Below are 18931 nucleotides of genomic sequence, written 5' to 3'. Positions count from 1 at the left end.
TCGTGCAATGGTAGTCACAGGTCACTACTCCGTACTGGACAGTGGACAATAATGATAAACCCCGCATACTTGAGTACCTGTCTCCTCAGCCCACTTGAGTAGGCCAGATCGTGTAACTGTTTAGTCAAACTGTCAATGAGCCACGGTCGGAGTCAATAATATGGCATATAAATAACTTTACCTCTCCGCGGTCTTGATCTGCCATTAGACAAAGGAAATGATCTAATAGTAGTAACCTTCTGTTGTGACGGTTGTCTGTTCCTTGGGTCTAGCCTGTCTACCCCAGGGAGACTATCCAGGAGTCCTCCGTAATCTATTCTCGGATGGACCGGGGGTTCCGCTCGGAGGAAGCAGTTGCTTAGTTCCGATTGACGATTGGCTGGATGACTGCAGTGTGGCTTCGGAAATGAGATATGAACATCATAAGATGCGGCCTTGTCAGAAGTAGCTCTCTGTAAGAGCCGACCTCCCCGTGTTTATGACCATACATCGGTAGTGGGTATTGTATCATAGTATGCGGTTAAGGACGGACGTAGTAGACATACTCCGTACACTGGATATACCTTCTAGGTGAATAACTTAGGTTGGTAAATGGACAGTATCATCTTGACATGTTCCAGAATTTGGAGAAATGTCCAGTCTCGAAAGGGATAATGTAGGTAGGGCTGATGCCGATGGACAGGTCCTCTGACTTGAATGGGACAAGGTAAACCACAATGGGAAAGTGAAAGGGACGAATCATCAGGAATTCAGGATACTTTCACCTTTCACCTACTACTCAGACAATCACCAGATCCGTTGTCGGCCGAAGCGGGAATACCTCGGTCGGCTTCAAGCACAAACCCCCATCCGTCAACCACCAGTTCTCATGGCGATCTCCGAGGATAAGCCTCATCGAGGACGATCCAGGGGTGCATGGTCGCAGTGCCCTGAGGGATCGGTGGCTCCGCCTCGTTGACTACTACAAATACGGCTCTTGCCCACCTTATTACCTACATGGGGTGCTCACTTACTCAGTCTACCATGAGCACTCAGGGTGACTCCCCCCTCCGCTCGTGTTCTCTCAGATGGGATTGCTTCGGAAGTGAGACACTATTGCACAAGCGACAGTTTGATCAACAAAATGCCAAAAGCATCGGAAGAGATCATCCACTCAAAGCAGGCCTTGTAAAAATGGTTCCCGATCATCTGAACGGGTATATATGGGATTGATAGCATTCGCCTACCACGTATAATAATCTCAAAGATCGGTATGTGTGTCAAATGCCGGGCTATATATGCGAAATGACTTTCTAAGGCGTGTCATAAATTTGCCATGCCCATACTGGGGAATAACATCACGTCGGACACGCTGTCGAGGATGGTACGCATGCTCTTCCCCTGCGGCGCAGGAACGTGCCCGGAGAACTGAGCTGCTGTGGTGCCGAGGGTGACTGATGGTGAGGACGCAGGGATCAGCATTGGGGTGGTGATGCTGGAAACCGTGTTGGTGGTCTCGGAGCCCGATCCCATTCCCTCGGGTTCCTTCGCACGCAATGCAGCGCTGACTTGCCGGAGGGCACGGAGCGACGAGGCAAGATGTTTCGCGGACTCAGTCTGGTTATTCTGACTTGCCTGTCCATCAGCGTAGACATGATCTGCCAGGACAAGTTCAAGCCTCCGAATGAGGTCATATGTTCGAGCGCGATATCGGTCCTCGAGATTTGCAACCAGCAGGAAGGCAGACGCGATTGCGCGCTGCAGGCTGATCCAAGTCCGGGAACAGTAGGGGTTGAACGAATGCAGCTCGACAAATGCATCGATTGTGTTCATCAGATTCGTCAGGCAGTCCTCGCGGATTATCGCCCGCCGCTCATCGTCCATATGTGTATCCGGGTCTAACGAAACGCGACAGAGAACGGAGAGAAAGTACGACGAGTGCAGACGTAACTCTGTCCGCTCGATATGATCCGCCAAAGTGGCGCAATGGTCGGGAGAGCGCAAATGCGGAACGCCTTCGGCAATGATTCGTCCGAATCGCTGCTTATACTCTCTAATTTCGTGATATCGCAGTTGAGAATGATGTGGATACATTCGCATGCGCAGCATTTCCAGAACCACAGAAACTATGCGGCAAAGCGTCTCAAAATACGATCGATGACCGGGCATCGATTTGGGGTCGTAGGGGATTTCCGGCTGACTAACCATCGTGATTGAGGGTCGATCGTATGCCAAGGAGAAATGACTGTTTTGAAAAGCCATTGCCCACCTGTTGAGCATCATGAGAATGGTGCCACTCCTGGTTAAAGGGCAATCGGGATGACACCTACCACGCCCTCCTGCGAGCCGCTTGGACGTCTCGCGCAAAGCCCGATGATTCTACGTGAAGACCGAGGACCATACACATGCGTTCCGTCATTCCTGCAAGCATGCCGTTGAGTTTGGTGTCAGGGAAGCTGCCAAGAAAGAAAATCGCTCACCTAGCAACGTGTATGACGCGCCCGCGTTCATGTTATAGGACAAGACGTGACTTATGATCAACAGAATTTGGATCACTTCAACCGTGGGTTGCGACACATAGTTCAACATTCGCAAACACTGATATGCGCAGGAAACTAGAAGACGGTTAGCCGTGGAGCATCACTTGATGATGGGAAATTTCGCACCATAGACCCAGGAGGTCAACCCCCGTTCTTTACCTGGCAAATCAGACAGTTGGCACCCGGATGCCAGCACGGCGAAGAGCAGACTCAGAAACGCCAGACTCATCCCAAATGGTTTGACCAAGCCATTGGCATCTGGCCGGTAGACCCCTCCGGCCGCCTTGCGGCCTCGCAAAAGTCGATTCATATCCTGTTCTAATCTGGCGACGTCTGGAAGCACCGGATACAGCACAGCTGCGATATCTCTATAAAACCCTAAAAATCTGCAGAGAAAACTTCGATCAGCAAGACGAATCAATCGAGCGTCGAAATCAATCACCCTACCGTCGACATTGGTCATCATCGGGCAATACTCCACAAACGCCGGCGATATTGAACGTATACGGGTCCGACGACCACAGGTCGACGAAAGGGTACGCGGCCGACTCGTTTCCCATCGCCAGCTCAGCGAGAAGATCATCCTTGGGCAGCGCCTGCGCAGTTTCCTCGGAAACCTTCGACTTGTTCAGGATATCAACGAGTGCCGATCTCGACCCTATATGGATGGAGCCCGTGCGCAGCACATCTGGCTCATAGATGCCTTCGGACCGCGGAGAGCCTTCTGCTTCGGGCGAAACGTCTGGAACAGGTTTACCGGGTTTCCTCGGCGCGTGGGTGTCGAACAATGAATGCAAACTGCCCAGTATCTGTTCCATTGCGCGCATCTTGGCGTTGATCTCATCCCATTCTTCTTGTGTGATCATCACGGTATCCGACAATGGCTCCTGGTCGGGAGTGCAATCGGTGCCCGTCCCCGTTCCGAAGGAAGCATCGCGACCCGAGGTATTGGTGGTTTGGTAAGTCGGAGTGTACGAAGGTAGAGAGGCGGAGTACGGAATTTGAGGCAGAGTGGTCGTAGCAGTCGGTGTAGATAGCGGGAGAGGATACGGGTCCTTGGGCGGCGGACGGCCGTAGGAGCAGTTGAAGTTGCGCTTGACGCAATTGCTGCACGGTACATTGCGATCGCAACGGACCTTGCTCGCACGACAGGGAAGGCAGGTCTTGCACTCGCGGGGCCTGCGCCGGATAGGGTATGTAGGCATCGTGTGTGTTCCAAGCGTGGTCTGTCCAGACTCTCGTCCCTACCGCCCCGTCTCCGGGAGATGGGAGAAGGATGGACGCGAGGGAGGTAAAGAGGAGAGGAGAAGCAGAAGATTGTCTGTGCGACAAGAGAGACCACGCGGAGTCCGCATAGGACTGTTTTAATTATTATGTGGAATCCTTGCGATTGATCAGATTTTGCTTTTGAGATGGAAAAGTAAAGATCCAGAGCAATAAAACCAAGGAAGCTGAAACTGATAGCGATTCGCGAGTGTTCAATTGGCTACACCAAAGTCAGATCGGGAAGATGGTTAGGAAGCTTGCGACCGCGGTAACTGAGCTGAGCTGGAAGGCGGATGAGGTATCGTATCGTTTCGATGGACACCTACCTATATTCTGCAGGATAAGGAACGATCACTCTCATAGGCCAGGTAGAATTACAGTAAGGTACTCGATGATGAAAGAGTTCCAGATCGATGAAGAAGAAAAAAGTCGATCATGCCTCCTCCCTGGGCGATCTTGCTCTTGTCTGCATAGGGAAGCTTTGGGCCGTCCCAATCGGGCAGTGGAGCCAAGAATAGGCGACCGTACACTTGGAAGATGATTACGGTAGAGGGCCACCGACTCCAGAGAGAGCGTGGTTTCGATGTTGAGGTCAAACTCGCGTGGTATTGAAGTTTATGGCTATTTCAAACTATATTAATGCAGTGTCCTCAAAGATGGAGGCGTCCTTGATTGATGTTGAAGGCAAAATGGTGTGGATTGGCCTAGACAACCTGAACCAACTATCAGCACTTCCACTCTTTTGATTGATCCAAAGGACATTAATAGGTAAGGTACATGGTAGAGAGGTACCTGCGTTTCTTTTGAACGTCGGGTCATGTTAAAATCTATGCAGCACTTGTCTATCACACTACATTCATCATAACAATCTGATTCTATATACATTAAATCATAAGACATCCTCAATTCCTATTGAATCGATAGATTACACTTCAACCCTTCGTCATGAGGAGAAGAAGAGCGAATCGCGTCCGGATTGCCCCATGTCACGTCTTATTGCCTGGTTTGACCGGTATAACCTGCGGCACAGCCCACCAGTCATGCCAGCGCGCCTTCGACCCAACTTCCGGGACCTCCACTCGTAGGCTGATGCGACGACCGTCGGCTTCAGAGCTGGTAACTCTCCAGTCCGCGAGCGCCTTCTTCACCGTTTCGATAGCGATGCTTGCGCCTATGCAGGCCCGCATGGTGTCCTTGACGTCGCACTTCCAGTCTTCTTCGATGGCCGGCGCTTGGAATGTCTCACCCCGAGAGTTCTTGATGAAGGTACCATTGGCGAGTGTGGCTTCCCAGGCTTTGCGGGCTTCTGAAATAGCCTTTGAGGCACGTTCTAAGACAATTTCATCGCTGTCTCCCTCCAGAATCGCTTCCCGGCGATACTCTTCGTACGGCACAAGCTCCGGCAGGCTGATAGGGATGAAAGGCTTCATTCGAATTTCGTAGCGCAATCGCTCGCAGGAGTACGCTCCCGGTGCAGCGGCTGTCGGCAGAAGATTGTGCCGAGCGAGAAGTACATACAGAGCATGCAGGGATATTGCAAAGGCATCTATAGCAACAATATGTGTGGTGAGTCTCTCGAGGAGCCGAAGGGTCTTGTGAAAAGCGGACTGCCGCTCGGCTGAGTTGCACTTCATTGCAGCCATAGCGGCCAGATTTCGTTTAGCGGCAGCGACTGTAAATGTGCGTATTCGGTCAATGTGAGCAAGGTGCGTGGAGCAAATGTGAGAAAGATACCAGTACATCCCAGCGAGTTCTTCGGGTGCGTAGATTGACAGTTCGAAACCAAGCTGAATGATAAGACGGAATTGGCTCAGCTTCTGGTGGTATGCCCAGCTGCTGAGGGGGTAAGAGTAAGTGGCGTCACCGTTCGAGAGTGTAAGCGGAGATTCTTCACTGAGAGTACGAAGTTGCTCGTCGAGTTCTTCGGCCTGGACAAAGGTCAGTATTGGTCAGAATTGAGCATTATTGATTGAGTCGACTCTGTTTGCATACCTCCATCTGAAGGTTATCCCAATCAATAATTGTATGGCAGAGTGTCCGACGAATGCGACATCGGTTCAGGCACGCAGTTCGAAAGGTATCTACGAAGGGCTGTATGATGGTCAGAAAGTGCGGACTACGGGAAGGAGAGGCGGAGCCTAAATAAAGGCGAACACGAGACTCACCCGAGCGAAACGTTTCACAAAAGCGTCCATCCGCTGGGCAATCTGGAACCGAGGGTCCGAGGGCACCTCAGTATCGTCCATGTTAGCCTCGAGAAGCACGCTCCAAGAGAGGACAAATTCCGACAATTCGTCGTACAGAAGTCCTTTTAGCGAGACTTTTCCAAGGATAGTCATGTCGCTCAGGATGAAAGTTTGGGAAAGAGACCGGATATAAACGGATGGCTGAGGTTTTCGAGAAAGCAATGTCCAAAGGCCGACCTGTAATCGTTAAAAGATACACTCAGATACATCTTCATATGGAAAAGGCATGAAATACCTTGAAATTGTATGGGCCCCCATACTCAACGAGTTCCTGTAGGTCAATCGCATCTTGACACAACCGTCGTAGATGCGCCAGCGCATTCTCGAAACTAATCTTCACCATGGGCCGAGGGGGCACCGTGCTGGCCAGTCTTCGCTGAACCTTCACACTGAAAGCATCAGGCACAGGCTTTCCGAGAGTGTCCGATTTGACAAGGGAGGACAACTGGGATAAGCAAGAGGCAAAGTAGCCGGTCGACTTATTCTGTAAGATATCGACATCGTGGTCCAATGCGAGGAGGAACTCGCGTCGAAGGATTAGCCGGCATGTGATTGCATCACGCAAGTTTTGATCGAGAGCATCGGCTGTTGCTTCAGTCCAGGAGACCGCCTCATCGAGGAGGTCTCGAAAGTATTCCACATCAAACTGTGACAGTAAGCTGCGATTGTACAGCTGAGTGACAAAGTCCTCTTCCTGCAGAAAATCAGAAAGTGTTTAGTGTGCCTGGTAAACTTTCAAGGACCAACTTCGTAGTAGTACTCCGCGGACACTCGCGAATGGACAAAATCACAGCACTTGACGAGCGCAAGGCAGTAAGCACGGAGTACAAGATGTAACAGCTTTGAGTCCTCCTTCCAGTTAACCGACATTTCACGCGCAAACCGAGCATCTTCGAAGGTCTTCGGTATCGGCCATAATAGCTTATCGAGGTACAAGGACGTGAACAGGGTCTGTGATAGCGGATGTCCCATATGCCACGCCATCTGCCATGATACACCTCGTTCAGTCAAACACTGATGACCGCCGGGTTTACGGAGGAACCCACTCACCTCATGGCAAAGCAACTCGTCCATGATTCCCACTACTTCTTCCGGAGCCAGCTCCCGCATGATGTCGTAGTCGTCCTCCAAGGCTTGCGCGTGATTCTCTCCGGGCCCCAGGTACCCACTGTCCATCTTTGAATCCATAATCTGCCGGAATCAAGACCTGTCAGTCAATGACAAAGCTTTAAGGTTGAGTATTATCAAGCAGTGAGGTTAGAAGGATTGCAACCCACCTCCAAGGCGCCAACCGCCTCGAACAGTGTGAAGTACTCATCTTTGACGAGCTGCCCTGTTCGCAGTTCTAGCAAAAAGAAGAACAGTCAGTAAATCTTTGATATTCACCGGACAGCAGGTCGAATCAAAATATGAAAGAAAGACAGCGAACAAACACAGGCTTCTTACTCGATGCAGCTTGTGTGAATACATCTGTGATGTCGCGTGGGACCACCGACTGCGACACGACTCGCATTGTGGGGACGCGGACTTCGTTATTTGACAACATTAATATTCATCCACGACCATCTGCAGCCCGCTGCAAGGCTAAACATCTATAAAAAATTGACTTTGGGGGCGATGGTTCAAATGAGGGACAGGGCGGGAGAGGAGAGAGCGGGGAGTTGGCGGACAGTAGGTATGCGACTCGCGGAAGTGAAATCCACAGCTACGCAAATGGCCGCAGAGACTTGATGTGGGCGGAGAATGAATGTCTGTCTACAGAACTTTTTACAGCACACCCAGGAAGAATTTTACTCAACCCGACAATTGACAGGAAGAAAGTATTCCTTCTATTGATTTCAACAAACAGGCCAATATTGCTACAGTGATTGTTCCTCCCCTCGGGTAAAGCTTCCCCCTAGGCCTTTGATAGCCCAATTCGCTCCCTATATCATCGTATCGAATCGTTTTCGGAGGAAATAGTCTACTTCGACTCGGCCTGAGCAGCCTGCTGGTTGGCTTCGGCGAGGTTCTTGACTTCACCCTGCTTGCCGTTCTGTATTCAAGCGAGAAATCCGTTAGCCGAGTCCGACCAGTCATTGTACCAATCACCACCACAATCCAGCACAGCAATGATGTGTATACGAACCTCCCACTTGGTGAAACGCAGTTCCGACTGTCCACGGCGCTCAGCAGCGAGACGAGGGCCGTCTTTGAGAGATCTGCGGACCGCGCGGGCAGCGACGGCCAGGTAGCGGTTGTAGCTACAAAAAGTCAGTACCGGATCGTTGCGCATTGTTAAGTGGTATCTTGGTAGAATGGGTTATGCATACGTCAAACCAGCGGCTTTCCACGCAGCTGCCATTTTGTAGAGGGATGAATTTGGAGGGAATGTGATTCAAATGGAGAATTAGCAGTCTTCGGGTATGTGACGCTTGAATGAGTGTCGAGTTCGGAGGATCGGGAACTTCAGGTCATGTGATTCACGTGATTGGACAGCATCTTTGTCGGCCGTTTGACTACTAAAATGTTGATATGCCGACAACACTTGAATTCAAAATGTCTCGCTTTGGCCGGAGGGTAATTTTGCTGCTGCTACTGCTGCTACTGCTGCTATTTGCTCTTTGCCGGGTCTGAAAGAACTCATGACAGGGATCAGCTGGCCAGCTAGGTGCATGAGCCACTACTGACACCCTAACCCGGCAGATTCATGATGCCTCAAACCTGCAAGCACATATATGAGGAGAACAGAGCTTTGAAAGACGAGACTTCTCTCTACTCGGCATAAACCCGGAGGATATAACTCGCCGCTTCTGGGTTGATCGTGGTCTAGGACATGGATGATCTTGGACTCTAAAAAGTATCAACGAGAAGTTGTACCAACAAGCCAGCTACAATACTAGGCGACCCTTAATATTGAACCGGAAGTTTCCTTTAGTCTTGCTAGAATTTAAACAAATTTAAGAGGACATGCCTGTTTCCCCAGTTCTTGATCCAGGCTCCAAAGGAAGTGTGCTCGGCCTATATGGACCATATTCCATGCCCGGTCCGCCGAGAAACGTGCTATATAGCACTGCTCTTAATCAAGAAGAAATCTTCCATGTTCCTTCATATATCATATTCACTCACTGAACAAAGAATCTGATCTTCCTTTATGTGTGATACGCTGAGATGCAAGAGATTGAAGCTTCTGTGCAAAATGCGGTAGATGGCTGTGTTGCCCGATCAGTACACATCATAATACACCCTAGAACAACAAGCGATGGCCTGCCCTTGTTTTCACCCTTCAATATTCACTCACCTCTTCCCCTCATCTCTCTCATCCCCTCTTACCAGAATCATCTTCATCTTCTGACTCAGTGAGGTCGTTGCGGATATCTACTTTGCGACTCCGGAAGGCTTAGGAGAATATCAAAGTGAGGAGAAATCACAAACCAGACGGTCAGTGAGTATGCCAACATCCTATAATCTTTTCAGCCTTGCTGCATTCGGCCTCCAGGTAGTGTTTTGAGTCTCGCCATCATCTTAGCTTTCTCTCACTTTCTTGCCACTGCCGCTGCACAGCACTCCCTGATTCAAAGCCTTCCTTGCGCTTTTGACTATTCGTGGAACATCAGCAGATATGAAAGCTCACTAAAAGGTACAGGCAGGCATATAAACATGAGCACGCTGAGGAAGGTGTCGAACAGGCCTAAGAAGCGGGTTCTGGTTCGTTGGGATTGTAAGTATTCCCTTCCTGTCGGAGGCACCATATGACATGTTCGATCACTGGAAACCGAGCTGACTGGTTGATTTAATAGCTGACTTAGACGAGCTCCTCCTCCTGACAATACAATCTGTCTGTAACACGAAAAACGTGAAGATTCCCTGGGCAGATGTCGCTTCCACAATGGGCCACAATGTCACGGAAGGAGCAATAGTCCAGCACCTAGCAAAACTCCGCAGTCGCCGGGTTGATGCTGGTAAAGACGTCCCTCCACCGCTTCGACGCGGCGGCATTGGGGCTCCGAACAAAGCCTCAAACGCGTCTACAACATACTCTGGAGGAGCAGCTCGGCGCAGGATGCGCAACGGACGGGAATCAGACAGCGCAGCGGAGCCATCTGATCTTGCCAAAGATGCTGATACCTCGTCGGACGAAGAGTACGTGGATGGACGCCGCTCGAAAACTCAGAGACACGCAGCACACAGGAAATGCTTGAAAGTCCAACGCAAGGAAGACCACCGTGTCCAGCCCCAGTCTGAAAGTGACCAGGACGCTGACGGCAGTCCGATTGGCTCCGAAGACTTGGTGGTTTCTGGTGCCAAATTCCTTGAGTATCCCAACGACAGGGCTCGAAATCATTCCTCCCTTCCTCTGCGAAAGCGGAGCAAGGTGATTGTTCTAAGATACAGGCGTGGAGAGCAGCCTACAAGCGAACAGCCTGTCAAAGTCGAGAGTGAAGAACATACTACAGTCAGCGCTTTCCGTCCTCACAATCAGAGTCTACTTGACCAGCAATTGTATCAGGATCTTCATGGCACAAACAGTTCGAATGCCATGGGGGCGGCAGATACTCATAACATGGGTGGAAATTATTTGTCTGCGGATCACTCCAACATGGGCATGTCGTCCATCCCAGATCCAAACTCGAATTTTCTAGATTTTGCGTCCAGCCAGAGTCTGCATATGAATCCTTACCAGAACTTTTATCCCAATTCACAGAATGAGCAGCTTGGATTTGTTCCGAACACCTTGAATCATTTGAACTCTCACCAGAGTGAGCAAATGAGCATTGCTCCAGGGGAGCAAGGCATGTATTTTGACGACGTTTTTCAGTACCTACATGCCAATGATGCGCATCAAGACAGTAACGGAGCCACCTTTGCGGGTTCAGGGGACATGGATCCCTTTTTCTGATGCTTCCTGACGGGATCATATGGCTCAGCGTCAACTCTCAGAGATCTTGGGTACCCAAGTTCGATATTTACGTGGCCTTATTATGATTCAGCATTTCGTTGGCGTCTTTTCTCTTAATTGACTGAGCTCTCAGTACCGTCAGCCTCATTAAGGTTGCATAACAGTTGGGCAAAGCCGGCAATCGTGGAACAGGATTTTTCTGGCTGTTTTCATGACCTTTTGCGCTTTGGAATGAATTTGTGAGCATCTGCTTATTCTGCATCATACCCGACTAGATTCCTAGCTTTCTTCTTACCATATTTTCGTGGCTTTTCGATGCTTTTGCGTTTTGATTTGTGGCAATAAGTTCTATCAATCAGCTCTCGGTTTTTCATATTTCCAACCATTTCACGGCATGGAACTAGGAGATTGGATATCCTCTAGCCTTACTGAACATATCAGCTCAATTTCACAAGTATGATAAAGTCTTGTTGTATCTTCACGGGAAGAAAGAGGTGAATACGTATCCGTAATCATACAGAGCAGACACAGGCTATATGAGATTCAGTGGTGGGTTTTTCGGCAGCATCGCTGACAGAATAGAAGTAGATCTCACTTTTCAGTGATAATCGTTGATATTTGCATCTTATACTTTACAAAGAGACATGAGTTAAGGTATGCCATTCAGTATCTACGTATGCGAATAATGTCAAGATATTGCCCATCGGCATCTGTGTACGAATTTCCCCTTCCGACGATCCGAGGACATCCTCGGGAACACTACACGTGACCTTCTAGGAGCTTCTGCCGCCAAGACATCCGGGGATCGAGAACCGCCTGGAAAATTTTCGAGACTTTGGCTTCATCTCCCCAGCTTTCATCTCCATTCCATCTCCCTCATCCATTCTCTTCCTCTTCTCTTTCTTCTCTGCACCCGTTCTCGCTCTGGGAGATTCGATCGGGCAAAAATCATTCATCCTAACGTTGATTATCTCCTCTTCTCTCTTCTCCTTCTATTACCCTTCTTCCCATAATGCAGAGAGCTCTTTCTTCCAGGACGTCTGTCCTTTCCGCTGCCTCCAAGCGGGCTGCTTTCACTAAGCCCGCTGGCCTTAACCTGCAGCAGCAGCGTTTCGCCCATAAGGTATGTTTTCCATCTGCAATGCGCAATTCTACGCTCATGAAGCGGTGTCAAATTGGGCTTCCGTGACACCCGGAGCTCCGTCCCGATACCTTACTAACAACCATTCAGGAGCTCAAGTTCGGTGTCGAAGCCCGTGCTCAGCTCCTCAAGGGTGTTGACACTTTGGCCAAGGCTGTGACCTCGACTCTTGGTCCCAAGGGTCGTAACGTCCTGATTGAGTCTCCCTACGGCTCTCCTAAGATCACCAAGGGTATGTTTGACTCGACTTTAAATCTAGCCCGAATCGCTTTTTCCACCATATAGCTGAAACGAATTGTATACTGACTGAAATAGATGGTGTCTCTGTTGCCAAGGCTATCACTCTCCAAGACAAGTTCGAGAACCTCGGTGCTCGTCTCCTCCAGGATGTCGCTTCCAAGACCAACGAGATTGCTGGTGACGGTACCACCACCGCTACCGTCCTCGCCCGTGCCATCTTCTCTGAGACCGTCAAGAACGTTGCTGCTGGCTGCAACCCCATGGATCTGCGTCGCGGTATCCAGGCTGCTGTTGATGCTGTCGTCGACTACCTCCAGAAGAACAAGCGTGACATCACCACCGGTGAGGAGATCGCTCAGGTTGCAACTATCTCCGCCAACGGTGACACTCACATTGGTAAGCTGATCTCCACCGCCATGGAGCGTGTCGGCAAGGAGGGCGTCATCACCGTCAAGGAGGGCAAGACCATTGAGGATGAGCTTGAGGTCACCGAGGGTATGCGCTTCGACCGTGGATATACCTCCCCCTACTTCATCACCGATGCCAAGTCTCAGAAGGTTGAGTTCGAAAAGCCCCTGATTCTGCTGTCTGAGAAGAAGATCTCCGCCGTTCAGGACATCATCCCCGCCCTTGAGGCTTCCACCACCCTCCGCCGCCCCCTGGTCATCATCGCCGAGGACATTGAGGGTGAGGCTCTCGCCGTCTGCATTCTGAACAAGCTCCGTGGCCAGCTGCAGGTCGCTGCTGTGAAGGCTCCCGGATTCGGTGACAACCGCAAGAGCATCCTTGGCGATCTGGCCGTCCTTACCAACGGTACCGTCTTCACTGATGAGCTCGACATCAAGCTCGAAAAACTCACCCCCGACATGCTTGGTTCCACCGGCGCCATCACCATCACCAAGGAGGATACCATCATCCTGAACGGCGAGGGCAGCAAGGATGCCATTGCCCAGCGCTGCGAGCAGATCCGCGGTGTCATGGCCGACCCCACCACCTCCGAATACGAGAAGGAAAAGCTCCAGGAGCGTCTGGCTAAGCTTTCTGGCGGTGTTGCCGTCATCAAGGTCGGTGGTGCCTCCGAGGTTGAGGTCGGTGAGAAGAAGGACCGAGTTGTCGACGCTCTCAACGCTACCCGTGCTGCTGTTGAGGAGGGTATCCTCCCCGGTGGTGGTACAGCCCTTCTCAAGGCCTCCGCCAACGGCCTCGAGAATGTCAAGCCCGAGAACTTCGACCAGCAGCTTGGTGTCAGCATCATCAAGAACGCTATCACCCGCCCCGCTCGCACCATTGTTGAGAACGCCGGCCTCGAGGGCAGCGTCATTGTCGGCAAGCTGACCGACGAGTACGCCAACGACTTCAACCGCGGTTTCGACAGCTCCAAGGGTGAGTACGTCGACATGATCTCCTCCGGTATCCTCGATCCCCTCAAGGTCGTTCGCACCGCTCTGCTCGATGCCAGCGGTGTCGCCTCCCTGCTCGGTACCACCGAGGTTGCCATCGTTGAGGCCCCTGAAGAGAAGGGCCCTGCTGCTCCCGGCGGCATGGGTGGTATGGGCGGCATGGGCGGCATGGGTGGCGGCATGTTCTAAGCTGCTCCCGGCCCCCTTTCTTAGCCTAGCCTCTTCCATGATTTAAAGGTTTCTCTTCCCTTCGAGCGTGTCTTTGCATGTACGGGCATTTTCTGATATATCGGTGTTGAGATTTTTCTGTAATATTTCCTTTGTTTTTGATGTGTTACACGCCTTGACAGCCCCTTCATCTACTCCGACTTTCGTCCTATACCTCAATTCTCATGTCTACCTCTTCGATCCGCCTCACTTTCTGACTGACTCGATCAACATCTCCACTCCATCACATTGGGCATAAAAAGTCTCAGGGAGTCCTGTGTATCATATATGTACTTTATGTAGTCTACGGCAGCTTTGGAGCTGTGGTGGTCGCGCTCTCAATTATCATAATTGTTCACGGCAATCTCTCTTCGCGTATGTTTGCTACTCGGTCCCCAACGGCCTACTCTTGCAGTAGTGATCAAGAAGACACTAGCATGCAGCCATAGGCGCATAAAAGCAGAACTAAGCCCAAATTTCCCGCTGACCCGGTTGTCTCAACTTCGCCGAATAATCGTATCCCTGCGGGGCCATCTCATACTCTGCCACAGGTGGCAGCGGCGAAATCACCCTATCAGGATGCTGTTTCCAGATATCGTCCTCTAATTGCCTACGATACCGTCGGGAGGACAGATAGCGATCAAAGCGATTCTTTTCATGAGAGGTCTCGGTCGCTGGCACTTCCAAGGGCTGTTCTGAAGATCTGGACAGATGAAGAACCTTCTTAGCAGGAGTTAGGAGAAAGTCTCTAGCCATTCCGAAGAAAATTGCATGTGCCTTGGAAACCGTTTCCCGGAGGCTTTCGTTGAAGGCTAAGAGTAGGGCGATAAGGATGATTGCGACGGATGACGGGCCTAGAGCATGGCGTTAGAGGCGTCAAATTGGAATTCTACGTAACTTATGAAGAGGTGACTCAGGGTTCTAACCTGCAATCAGAAACATTTGACGGAAATCAGGATTTGTCTCTGTGCCACTCCATTCTCGGACATTGATGCCGAATAACGAGGTGAAGAAAGAGAGAGGTAAGAATCTGTGTCGGATGAGCAATTGGATGCGAGGCGACCTGTGGAGTAGATGCGACTTACATGACAGTGAAGATTGTAAAAACCATCACGGACCGTGACTGGGTCTGGGTTACTTCTGCCTCCCACCGAGCAAGTCGTGATTCATCAACGTTGGCTTGCTTCTGCTTCAGATCCAGAAGATTCTCTACCTGTTTCCGAGAGTCAGCGAACGGCGTCATAATGAACGCCGAAGTCACTTACTGCTTTCTGAGCCAGGATGGCGTTCTCCCTCATTTCCTGGACTTGAATGCGGTATTCGTCGAGCCGGGCCAGCGAGGCTTCGACAAAGACCTTGCCATATCCCCTGTCTTCGAAGTATCTAGCCATGGTCTTGACTGTTGTGGTTTGTTGTTCGAGAAGCTTCATGATCGTCCCTAGTTCGTCCATAATATCCCTCAATTCCAGTAGCGCAGAAAGGTCTTCTCGGTTCTGTCTTGCTACGCGCACGTCTCTTTCATCACGCTCCGCCTCGGTCATTGTTCTTCCATCAGCCGTTTTGTTGTGTTGAGCAGGGTTTGTGATAAATCCTCGACTTCGGAACCGCTTGAATGATTTGGTCAATGATTCTGTCTGGTTTTCTGTCAGTCAGCTGTTGAAACATGCGCGCTATATAGATCTTACCAAGATGCTGATAGACTCTTCAAAAATTCGGAGGACTTGTAAGTCATGGTGCAAGGTCCTGTCCAGCAAAAGAGTGGCAGCATGTAGTACTATGAGCGCAGCGAGATCACCGGCAGTCTCGAAACGCCGCGCCAGATCTCCATTGAGTTCATTATAGATACTGTTGTGTAGGTTTGCTTGTTCATAGAGCTTACCCTCGGACGTTGTAGCCTCTTGGTTGGGGAAAAAGGTCACGACAGTTCTCTGGTCCAAGATCCAAAGCCATAGCTGGTCTACCATGAGGACCTTGCCATCCTCAAAAACGTCCGGAATACCTGAATCACTCCCCGTTTTTACTGAATCCCCTAGTTCGTCCCTGAGATTAATTGACTTCCTGGTCCGCTTCCAGAGCATTTGATCGTCATCTCTGGCAGTGGTAGATCTCAGATTCGGATATCCGAACTGATCCAGCGTTCTCCTGAGGTGAATTGGAGGCTCGCTTCCTAGAAACTTCCAAATCAATTTCGTTTCCAAGTGTGACTTGGAAATCGTGTCGGGTACGGGTCTAGATCTTCCTTGCTGCAGTCGGTTTTCGACAACTTTCCGCCGTTGTGTTAGATTCCAGTATGTATCCCAATGAAGCTGGGCTGCTTTCAGCATGTGTGTCAAAATATGCGCGCGCGTACAGACTTACATATGGCATCTGCCGGACGTGGGGATAATTAGCAACTATATTGATTCTTTTGTACTAAACTTACATATAGAGCAAGCTGAGGCTCCTCCATCCCTCTTGATGGATTCGTGGACGAGGCGTCATTCTGCCGGGGATGGATGCATGAAGGGCGTACATAACGAGCGTGAGGTTCGAGGTGACGAGCTCTGATCAGCTTTGAGAACCAATTTTCCTGATTTATGAATTTGCTCAGACTGAGCGTTGACGGTATACTTAGCCCTTGTCCATGGCGATAAACAGAAAGACTAGAAACATAGAACTACTTACAAATGTGGGATTTCACGATCCGCACAGGCTTTAGCAAGTATGGAAGGCACCCATCCAGTATGTGTATAAGGAATGTGTATCCATAGAAGCTTCTCGCTTCCCGGTTCTGGTCGGTCAAAACGAGGTGCCGCTCGAGGCTTGTCTGCTCCCAGCGTGTTCCGTTGGCCTCGCTGCGGGAGCGGCACAGGAAGGAGCTCTTTATATCTTGACGTTATATTACTGTATCTTTTCTTAGCTGAGCTGTTTGCATATAAGTTGCTGAACGCTTACATACAATAGTTTCGTTTGGCTCGCTTTGACATTGGAGCTCTCACTCGGAACATCGCCCGCTTCATCACTATTGCCTTCTTTCTGAGAAGTATCTCCATGCTGTATCACAGGCTCATCTAGGTCGTAGCTGATGTGCTTGTCGCCTAACTCAAAGTAGCTTTGGGTGCTCGGCTCGCTGATATGAATTCTCGGAGAAGCCTGGGGCATGAAACTGCGACTCTTTTTGATAGAAGGTCTGGGCTTGATTTGTTCGGTTTTCTCGCTCGTAACATTCATTGGCTCATCGGATTCTGACTCTAAATGAATAGAAGATCGTCTGCTCTCAAAGCTGCTCACTGAGGAATCATCAAGAGAGCCAGGCGGCATCTTGCTAGTCTTGCTTAGCCTATCTCTGAGACAATCAGAGGGGCCTTTCGACAGATAATCCTGGAGTGCCACTTTGGTTGACCAGAGCTTCAGAGGCGTCTCCTCGCTGACTCCAAGTGCAGTATCTTCAAAGAATCCATTGATCTGAATCATGACTTCTTTTTCGACGTGCAGCGGTGCATCCGCAAAAGCAGACAGTTGTACTGCCACGGAGACAGATGACTGAAGCTCCTTAATGAAGCTCGTCCTTGTAGTTTTCTCTTGACCCTTGAAGTATGCCGTCCCTACATGGTCAGTAGCCAGAGGTATCTCCTTCTCATGCTCCAGACCTAGTAGGCCTGATCGAATGGAGGTGATTGGTACATGAACTTCGACGGTGGTGCTCGTGTCTGCGCCTGCGACATTGACGGTAGAATCAACCGTCTCCAGGAAGGTCCAGACTTTCGAATCCGCCGAGATGGCCCTGAACTGATTGGAAAGATACAAGAGTTGCTGGTGCCGAGGCTTTAAAAATTCCCGCAGATGATGTGGGATGCGATACTTCAAACGCATTATGTTACAAATACTTTGGGTATACTCTGAAGCATATAGGTAGGTCGATCCCTGGTGTGGAGTCGCGAAGAAAGCTATTCCGTGACAGCTCGACAGGGTAGATTCCATATTCGATGATGCCTGACTGGCGATGATCAGGGCCGCCTTAGCTACCAACCCACCGGTGCTATGGCAGATGAAGAAGATGGGCCGTCGACTTTTCTTAGCAAGAAGTTAGTACATGTTTCCCTCTTTACGCACAACATGACCTACTGCGTTAAGTCGCTGCTGGTGAAGCCGGTTCAGCAGATTATGAGCCAACGAATTTAAGTCGTCACGGGCACCTGGCTTTCCATGATCATAGAGTAACACCCGCGCATTTGGTATCTGCCTCGAGAGGTCCGATATAAGCCATGGTTCGTTAGAGTCTTCGCCGAACCAGGTATTCCACGGGTCCGATCCTATGGCAGGAACAGCGACGATGCTGGAAGATATCAGTGCTTGAAGCTCTACACGTCAGTCTAAATGCATTCTTAACTTACTCGACATCGGAAGAATGGACAGAATTCCTAATCGTGAATCGACCGCGCAGGTCGCCTTGGGAGGTATTCTGCGCCATATCTCAAAACTCCCTCAATAGCAGTGCTCTGACCGATATCCATCTGAAAGAACAGACGCAAGATAAAATTCATCCAAGAGCCTACCATCTAGGAAGCCATAGAAATAGCCACCATCATCTGACTCATGGGGAAGGAAGGCCGTGGCAGGTGACAGCCTACCTGCTGACAGCCTTGTCTCTTCAGCCTCGTTGACAAGGTCCATATGCCCATCACTAGCGGGAGAGTAGCGATCATCTTGTGGGCTTAGGATACTCGTAGGGCTGGATTTTGACCAATACCACACCCCGCATTTTAGTGTCGTTTGAACTTCTTTCTGAGGTCAAATCATCTTGAACACGAATCGTCTGAGCCTTGCGACTATCGGGCAATCCCCCAGGGTCATGATCGCTAGGCTCTATGTTCGTGCTGGAATTGTACCCTCCTTGACTGACCGGTGGTTTCCTGTTTCTTCCTCTATGTGGAGAAAAAAGGTGAGCATATGCAGTAGTGAGATTGTCACCTTTCCCACACGGACACGGTAGGCTAAAAATCTGCTGAGCAGGACTATTTGATGCACAAAGACAGTTTTGGAAGATGAATGAT

General features: G+C 50.3%; 6 protein-coding genes across 6 annotated transcripts; 2 read left to right on the top strand and 4 right to left on the bottom strand.

The window, feature by feature from the left end:
- Window positions 1-1302: 1302 nt before the first annotated feature.
- On the bottom strand, window positions 1303-3874 carry CDV56_108232 (uncharacterized protein; the record flags this gene model as incomplete). Its single annotated transcript, XM_026761851.1, has 6 exons — window positions 1303-2248; window positions 2310-2400; window positions 2460-2594; window positions 2646-2905; window positions 2967-3698; window positions 3768-3874. 6 exons carry the CDS (start codon window positions 3872-3874, stop codon window positions 1303-1305), a joined length of 2271 nt encoding a protein of 756 aa, XP_026616473.1.
- An 897-nt stretch (window positions 3875-4771) lies between these two features.
- CDV56_108129 (N-alpha-acetyltransferase 35, NatC auxiliary subunit) lies at window positions 4772-7544 on the bottom strand (the record flags this gene model as incomplete). The annotated part of the gene is made up of 7 exons (XM_026761748.1): window positions 4772-5713; window positions 5778-5876; window positions 5951-6208; window positions 6267-6725; window positions 6779-7222; window positions 7309-7376; window positions 7478-7544. 7 exons carry the CDS (start codon window positions 7542-7544, stop codon window positions 4772-4774), a joined length of 2337 nt encoding a protein of 778 aa, XP_026616472.1.
- A 450-nt stretch (window positions 7545-7994) lies between these two features.
- On the bottom strand, window positions 7995-8375 carry CDV56_108104 (ATP synthase subunit epsilon family protein; the record flags this gene model as incomplete). Its single annotated transcript, XM_026761723.1, has 3 exons — window positions 7995-8066; window positions 8160-8274; window positions 8344-8375. The coding sequence occupies 3 exons, from the start codon at window positions 8373-8375 to the stop codon at window positions 7995-7997; spliced, it is 219 nt and encodes a 72-aa protein (XP_026616471.1).
- A 1524-nt stretch (window positions 8376-9899) lies between these two features.
- Window positions 9900-10910, top strand: CDV56_108019 (uncharacterized protein; the record flags this gene model as incomplete). The annotated part of the gene is made up of 1 exon (XM_026761638.1): window positions 9900-10910. The coding sequence occupies one exon, from the start codon at window positions 9900-9902 to the stop codon at window positions 10908-10910; it is 1011 nt and encodes a 336-aa protein (XP_026616470.1).
- Window positions 10911-11922: 1012 nt separating this feature from the next.
- hsp60 (chaperone ATPase HSP60) lies at window positions 11923-13880 on the top strand (the record flags this gene model as incomplete). Its single annotated transcript, XM_026761534.1, has 3 exons — window positions 11923-12033; window positions 12142-12283; window positions 12367-13880. The coding sequence occupies 3 exons, from the start codon at window positions 11923-11925 to the stop codon at window positions 13878-13880; spliced, it is 1767 nt and encodes a 588-aa protein (XP_026616469.1).
- A 483-nt stretch (window positions 13881-14363) lies between these two features.
- On the bottom strand, window positions 14364-17039 carry CDV56_107811 (uncharacterized protein; the record flags this gene model as incomplete). The annotated part of the gene is made up of 9 exons (XM_026761430.1): window positions 14364-14752; window positions 14825-14928; window positions 14984-15111; window positions 15164-15532; window positions 15584-16204; window positions 16257-16265; window positions 16321-16489; window positions 16563-16766; window positions 16837-17039. 9 exons carry the CDS (start codon window positions 17037-17039, stop codon window positions 14364-14366), a joined length of 2196 nt encoding a protein of 731 aa, XP_026616468.1.
- Between the last annotated feature and the right edge of the window lie 1892 nt (window positions 17040-18931).

Source organism: Aspergillus thermomutatus (assembly GCF_002237265.1).
Source record: "Aspergillus thermomutatus strain HMR AF 39 chromosome Unknown NODE_41, whole genome shotgun sequence".
Taxonomy (NCBI): Eukaryota; Fungi; Ascomycota; class Eurotiomycetes; order Eurotiales; family Aspergillaceae; genus Aspergillus; species Aspergillus thermomutatus.
The sequence above is the reverse complement of the archived record's forward strand: the minus strand, read 5'-3'. Positions and strand labels throughout refer to the sequence as shown.